Source organism: Macaca nemestrina, chromosome 15 (genome assembly GCF_043159975.1).
Source record: "Macaca nemestrina isolate mMacNem1 chromosome 15, mMacNem.hap1, whole genome shotgun sequence".
Classification (NCBI taxonomy): Eukaryota; Metazoa; Chordata; class Mammalia; order Primates; family Cercopithecidae; genus Macaca; species Macaca nemestrina.
In genome coordinates this window covers 34,759,682-34,766,535 of record NC_092139.1, presented here as the reverse complement: position 1 = coordinate 34,766,535, position 6,854 = coordinate 34,759,682, and the positions used below count along the sequence as shown (strand labels likewise).

Below are 6,854 nucleotides of genomic sequence, written 5' to 3'. Positions count from 1 at the left end.
TGGCCATTGGCTATGCCCCCAAGAGAACACCCCTCTTGGGCGGGGCACTCCACTGTCCCACAGAGAAAAAATTGCAGAGAAAAGGGGGAGGGGGCTCGTCAGATTCTTTCTCGCAGCCTTCAGGTGGCGCCCTTGAGCCATGGAGCCGCAAGCGCCAGAGGAGACTGTCCCGACCTAAGGACCTCAGGGAGGACCCGGGGTCCTACCTGGGGGCTGTGGGGGGTGGGGGGTGGGGGGAAGGGGAAGTGGGAGAGTGGGAGTGAGGAGGGGGCAGGCACCTGGGCTTGGGGCAATAGGGGCTTTCCAGTGGTGTGGAGAGGCAGGCGGCGGGGGAGGGGTGTTCTCCAGCACCCCCCGCCCACCCCGCCCCTACGCCCGGGGACCGCGGGCTCGAAGCCCCAGTTCACTAAGCCCAGGCGCTGGCGATCCAGATCTGCCTGGAGGGGAGGGGAGGACGATGGATTGGAGCCCCCGCACCCTCACCCCAGACCATCACACGCCTTCCAGTCCCTCTCTGTGCTAACTCTCCGGGCGTCCTCGCCGGCTGCGGGCGGAGCTCGCTCCGCGGCGCTCGGCGATCCCCGGCCCCCGCCCCTTCTCCTGTCCCTCTGTCCCTGGATCCCCCCCCCAGCGGCAGCCACCGCCGCCGTACAGCTCCGCGCGGCGCAAGCAGGTACGTGCGCCTCGGCAGCTGCTCCGGGCCGGGCCGGGCCGGGAAGGGGCCGGGAGACCGGGAGGGCGAGGCATTGGCGGCCAGGCCCGCGCCCTCCGGGCTGCGCCGCAGGAGAGACACCCGCAGGCGGACGCCGGCTGCAGGAAGGCGGACGGGCACTGGGAGGACGAACCCTCGCCCGCCGGGCGCCCTTCGCCCCCGCGTGGGGAGGCAGGGAGGGAGGCCCGGCACAGGTACGCACGCGGAGAGGGGACTGCCGGGGGGCGGCTGGAGGCCGAGGGCCGGGGGCGGGGAGTGGGGGCGAAGGACAGTTAGCCTGACCTCGCGGCCCGCCGAAGGACATGCGGCCAGGGGACCCGGCCTCCCCGGGCCTCCGCCTGGTCCGATTCGGCCTGCCCTGGCCCGCGCCTATGGTCAAGGGCAGGAGCAGGGGGTGTGGACTACGGGCCGGCGGGAGCGGGCGCAGTGGGCAGCCGGCGTGCTGGGGCTTTCTGCGCGCAACTTTGGGTACAACAGCGTGGACCTGCGTGTGCGTATCTACGCGCCCCAAGGCTTTGTGTACAACTCGTGCGTGTGTCTATCGATTGGGTTTTGTGAAGCTTCATCCACAGCCGCTGTGCGTCCCTCTCTCCGGGTGTCAGTGCGCGCGATGGGTGGGGTATTGGGCCCCTGCGGGTCTTGGTGGATCTGGCTTGAATCTTACTCCCAGGGGCACTTAAGAGAGAGAGAGAGAGAGTGTGTGTGTGTGTGTGTGTACTCGCGCGTGCGTGTGACCAGTCCTGCCCCCTCCCAGGGTATGGGTAATCGTGTGGCTGGAAGATCTGAGGGTCACACTACGTGGCTTCTGGGTGTCTGTGGGTACTGCTGTGGGAACAGCTGCTGGGGGAGTGAGTGTGGAACTGGAGTGTTCCTTTCAGGACCTGTCTGACTGCAGATGAAATTAGTGACTGGTGGGGTCGTGGGGTGTGAACGGTGGGCAGGAGCAGCTGTGTCAGTTGGTGTGTTTCTGTTTCTGTTTGGGTAATTGGGCACGGCCTTTGTGTAACTGGTGAGTATCTCTGAACCTGTGCATGAAACAGAGAGATGTCCTAACTCTGGGTGAGAGGAATCCTCTTTTTTCTCTGCCCTTTCACTGTGGCATCCTAAGAAAAAAGTTTTGGGGTCCTGCAGCATGAAGGAAAGCCCTGCTCCCAGAATGTGGGAGCCCCAGATTTCTTCCAGGTTATGGAGGCATCAACATGTCAGTCTGGGAAAGGGGTTCCTGGGCCACTCCAGGAGCTGAGTTGGGTGGAAGGTGCTGAGGGTGTGGTTGGGGGCCACTTCTGAGCACCCACATGGCACCCACTGCTGGTACCTGTTTGTGGCTGGGCACTCAGGAAAATGTTTTTGGTGCTAAGAGTAAAAAGCCAACCAACAAACACATCTTTTTTTTCTGTCTATTCACTGGAAAGTAAGAGGAGTCTGGCCCCAGGCTGGGGACCCAGATGGAATTGAAACTTATCCCTGCTCTCAAGGTGCTGACGGTTGCTGTTAAACAGCCAGATAACATGAAGGGTCTGAGTGAGGGATGCAGAGCCAGGGAAGGCTGGTGGAGTGATGCCACCAGCACAGGGGTATGAATTTGCAGGTTTGTACGTGATAATAATTCTTAGGGAACCTGCATTCAATTCCTGTCCCACCCTCCCATACAGGCCATGGGATCTTGGCCATGTAAATGGAGACAGTAATTCCGGATCGTGGGGCTGGGGAGGGTGATATGAGATACTCCTGCGTGAAGTGTCGGGTACACGGCTTAACAGCTAGTAGGTGCTTGGTAAACATTTACTAAAATGGGACTCTGGAAAGAGAGATGTAGTGATAGAAACGGGTTGTAAAGGGAAAGGAGCTTTGTACTCACATGAAAGGCCCTATATGTGCTAAGAGGAGGTGTCTGAGGCTAGTCCATATTGACAGGAAGGTCAGAAAGATTGAAAAACATGTCTTCCTGCACTGAGGCTCTTTGAGTTTCATTCATTCATTCCATTCATCCTCACTTCATTTGCTCATATTTACACATACACACACAGAGAGAGAGAGAGAGAGAGAGAGAGACAGAGAGAGAACCACAGTGCACTGGAGAATAAACTCCAACATGAGAATGCAGAGAATCATGTGTGTGTGCATGTATGTGTGTGTAGACACACTGGAGCATGCGAGCCACTTTGCACCTGGGGGTCTCTGTAGTCCGTGGACTTGTGTGCCTAGGGCTCTGAGTGTATGTGCATGTGCCCTCAGGCCATCAGTATATACAAAGAATGATGCAGTTCTGCTGTGGATCAGGAATGACACATGCCAGGCAAGGAAGGGGGCTGAGGTAGGACCTGCCAGGGAGAGGCTAGATCTAAGAGCCCCGATTGCCAACTCCAGGTGAGTGTTATAAGGGAACGGGGGCCTAAGGTGGCCAGATTCTTTCATTTTGCAGGAGAAGCCAGGAATCCAACATTTAAAATGTAAAATCTAAAATCTTTTGCTAATTCACCAAAAACAAATGAACAGGCCAGGAACAAAACAAAGCAAAACTTCTGTCAGCCAAATATGGTCCCCGGGCTGTCAGTCAGTATCCTTCAGCGGGAATGCACATGTGCTGTCTGTGTCTGGGTGGGTGTGTGTTCAGGTTCTTGGGTGGGGTAAGTCCTTTTGCAGCACAGACAGTGTCCCTCTTCTCACCTCTCCCTCCTGGTTCCCCTCCTGTGGTCCTAGTCCAGGTCCCCACCCTTTTGTTTACATAAAAGCATTTGGCTTTGACCTAGTCATGGCTCTCCAGTCTGCCCCTTCCTCTTGGCCCTTTCAGCCATGCCATCCCCAACCTGCTGGCTTCCTTGCTGGACCCCCGTCCTCCACTTTGCCCACTCCCATCCCATCAGTCCTCCTTTCTTCTGAAGCCGAGGCAGATGTCAGCACTTCCCGCTCCAGCTCCTCAGCTCGCATGGCTCTCAGGCTCCTTGGCCTGGCTTTCAGAGTCCTTTGTGAGCCGGCCCCAGCTGGCCTCTGAGGCAGTCTGTTCCCCTTTCCAGAATGCCCTCATCACCTTCCATTGCTGGGAAATATCCAATTCATCTTCTGAGATCTGGCTCAAATGCCACCAACTCCCAGAAACTTCCCTTCCTCTGTTCCCACAACTTCTGCATTTCTACCCCCTCCCCCACCTCTGTCATCCTTCCCTCATACAACAAGGTTCATGGATTGCACTGGCCAGGGTCTTGCATGCACTATTTTATGAAATCCTCACAACAGCCTTATGAGGGAGGCATTTTATTCATTACCATTTTACAGATAAGAAGAAGACCGAATCTGGAGAGGTCACATCACTTGCCCAAGCTCAAGTGGTGAAGCTGGGATTTGAGCCTGATGTTCACGCTATCTACATTCCCTCCATCGTAATAGGAGCTCATCGCTAACACTGAGCACTCAGGGTTCTGAGCACTTTGCATAGGTTATCTCGATCCTACTCCAGCTTTGTGAACTAGAGGGGAGTAGTAGGATTATTTTATAGGTGGGGAAACCGAAGCCAAGACAGGATTAGTGAATTGCCCACAGCCATACCCCAGCTGGTGGTGGAGTGGGATCTGGGCCCGGATCACACTGTTCTGTCATTGTCTTATTCCCTGTCTTCCCCTCTGTCTGGCAGACACCCCCAAGTGGGAATTGTGCCTGACTCACCTTCATGTGCTTGGGGACTGGTGTGATGTCCTCCACAACAGGGAGAGGTTGCTACATTCAACTGACTTTCTGTTTTCTCTTCCAGCTGCCAAGGGGCCAAGGGATGAGCTGGGGCCCTCCTTCCCAATGGCATCTCCCCCTGGTCTGGAACTGAAGACACTAAGCAATGGTCCTCAAGCCCCAAGGAGATCAGCTCCCCTGGGCCCGGTGGCCCCATCCAGGGAGGGTGTGGAGAATGCCTGCTTCTCCTCAGAGGAGCACGAGACCCATTTCCAGAACCCTGGGAACACGAGACTGGGCAGCTCACCCAATCCCTCTGGGGGTGTCTCCTCACTGCCCCGATCCCAGCGGGATGATCTGTCCCTGCATTCAGAGGAGGGGCCAGGCCTGGAGCCCGTGAGTCGCCCGGTGGATTATGGCTTTGTTTCCGCCCTTGTTTTCCTGGTGAGTGGGATTCTTCTGGTGGTGACAGCATACGCCATCCCCCGTGAGGCTCGAGTCAATCCGGACACAGTGACAGCGCGAGAGATGGAACGACTAGAAATGTACTACGCCCGCCTAGGCTCCCACTTGGACAAGTGCATCATCGCAGGCCTGGGGCTGCTCACGGTGGGCGGCATGCTCTTGTCGGTGCTGCTCATGGTCTCCCTGTGCAAGGGCGAGCTGTACCGCCGGAGGACCTTCGTCCCCGGCAGGGGCTCCAGGAAGACCTATGGCTCCATTAACCTGCGCATGAGACAGCTCAATGGGGATGGGGGCCAGGCCCTGGTGGAGAATGAAGTTGTCCAGGTCTCAGAGACTAGCCACACCCTCCAGAGGTCTTAAGTACTCCCACCTTATCTGGCTGCTTTAGCTCCAGTGCCACAAGATCTCCCCACACCCGCTCCCCCGCCAAGGCCTGGGGTTTCCAACTGAGCTCACATAAGGGCTTGTGGAAGAAGTACTGGGTACTGGAGGGAGAGCTCGGCGCCCAGCCCATGCCCCACATGGGCAAGCAGCCCACTGGTCTGTTTTGTAGCTGAGGTTTTGCATACGGTTTTGTTTGGAGGATGGCTTCTGCTGCTAAAAATACAAAAGTTTGGAAACCGCTGCTCTTGGAGGATGAGGTTTCTTGGCATTTCTGAAGACCGGGAGCTGTTTGAAAGGTTGCCCATCTCGTTCCCTCATGCCTTGGGAGTGAGGGACCTCTTCTGTCCTTATCGGCTGAGTGAGGGTGTTGAGGGGTCCCTTTCAACCCTGACCATCTAAGGTGGGAGGTGGCTTCATGATGAGGGGAAAAGTCAGCACCAGAGTGACCCCCAGTACCCCCACTGACTAAACTGTGATCCTACCCTCACCAGGCCTCAGTTGCCCTGCCTTCAAGTGAGGGGGTTGGACTGGATGACCCCTGAGGTCCCTCTAGTTCTTCCCTGGGAATGGGAACCCAGTCTCTGTCTCCAGTCACCCCTCCAGGGGAGGAAGGCATCCACCAGGCACTAACCATTCTCCCTGCCACTTTCTGGCCTGACTTCAGGAACCACCACAGCCAGCAGCTCTCATGGTCTCAGGAAAGAGCTCCCTGGTGGGGTTGGGCTCAGTTCAAAGTTTGCGACAGCCTGGTTTTCATCTTGGGGTCTAATTTCCTGCAGTGACACATTTTTACAAAGCCAAGTGCACAATATTCCCCAGTTCTTTGGGCAAGAAGGATCTTTTACACAGGAAAGGGTGAGGGCTTTATTGTATTTCTGTGGGCATGATGCAGGCCTTGATCACCTTCTCCTCAATAGTATGTCTCTTGCTCCTGACCTTATTTGGATAGCAGGAAAAAAAATTTTTTATGTTGAATTTGTAACCTTAATCTCCCCCATATAGTAGTAAAGTGAAGCCACAGTTTATTCGGGGGAGAAATCAGGCACATTTGGGTGGCCTAGACATGCTGGCCACATTGCCATTTGTTTTCTTCTTATGAAATGTTTCTAGGTTCCTGCAGACTCTCTTTAAACTCTTGATAAGGAAAGGAAGTAGGCCCTGGGGCAAGAAGACATAGGTGTTTGAGGACTGTGGGGAGGCATCCTTCAGTCTGAATGGCCCCAGAGGGCTTCGAGAGCACATGCCTTCTAAGCCACTGGTGTAGAGACCCTACAGGAGTCATTTTAGTGAATCCCCTGCCCAATGTAGGTCCTACTTACTCCATCTCAGTTGGCCACATGGGCCGAGGATCCTGTTTCTTGGGGATGGGAGGGTGGGGTGGGCATGGAGTCTGTAGGGTAGAGAGGCCCTGATGAGCTGTAACTTGAGCCTTCAGTCCAGTGAGTTGAACATCTGGGGAGTGTAATATCACAGCTTCTATGACAGATCAAATATCTGCTCCTACTGGTAGGTTTTACCAAGAGCTGAGAGCTAGAGGAAGGCTGGAAGGGACAAGGGTTGTTTATCTTGGCTTCCCAGATTTTTGTTGTGGTATTGAAGGGGTGTGGTTTGAAAAGAGCAAAGCTCCAAGATG

At 55.7% G+C, this 6,854-nt stretch overlaps 1 protein-coding gene across 5 annotated transcripts; it reads left to right on the top strand.

The window, feature by feature from the left end:
* Positions 1-133: 133 nt before the first annotated feature.
* Positions 134-5,462, top strand: LOC105496117 (transmembrane protein 74B). 5 transcript variants are annotated; one of them, XM_011766229.3, is made up of 2 exons: positions 134-673; positions 4,458-5,462. In XM_011766229.3, the coding sequence occupies exon 2, from the start codon at positions 4,499-4,501 to the stop codon at positions 5,195-5,197; it is 699 nt and encodes a 232-aa protein (XP_011764531.2). In that variant the 5' UTR covers positions 134-673; positions 4,458-4,498; the 3' UTR covers positions 5,198-5,462. The 5 variants fall into 5 exon arrangements, with proteins under 5 accessions (XP_011764531.2, XP_011764533.2, XP_011764532.2 ...); XM_011766231.3 differs by having other exon boundaries at positions 135-906; XM_011766230.3 differs by lacking the exon at positions 134-673 and adding an exon at positions 1,056-1,202.
* Positions 5,463-6,854: the final 1,392 nt, after the last annotated feature.

Coding starts and splice junctions, on each gene's coding strand:
- LOC105496117 (XM_011766229.3), top strand. CDS start 4,499: ATGGCATCTCCCCCTGGTCTGGAACTGAAGACACTAAGCAATGGTCCT.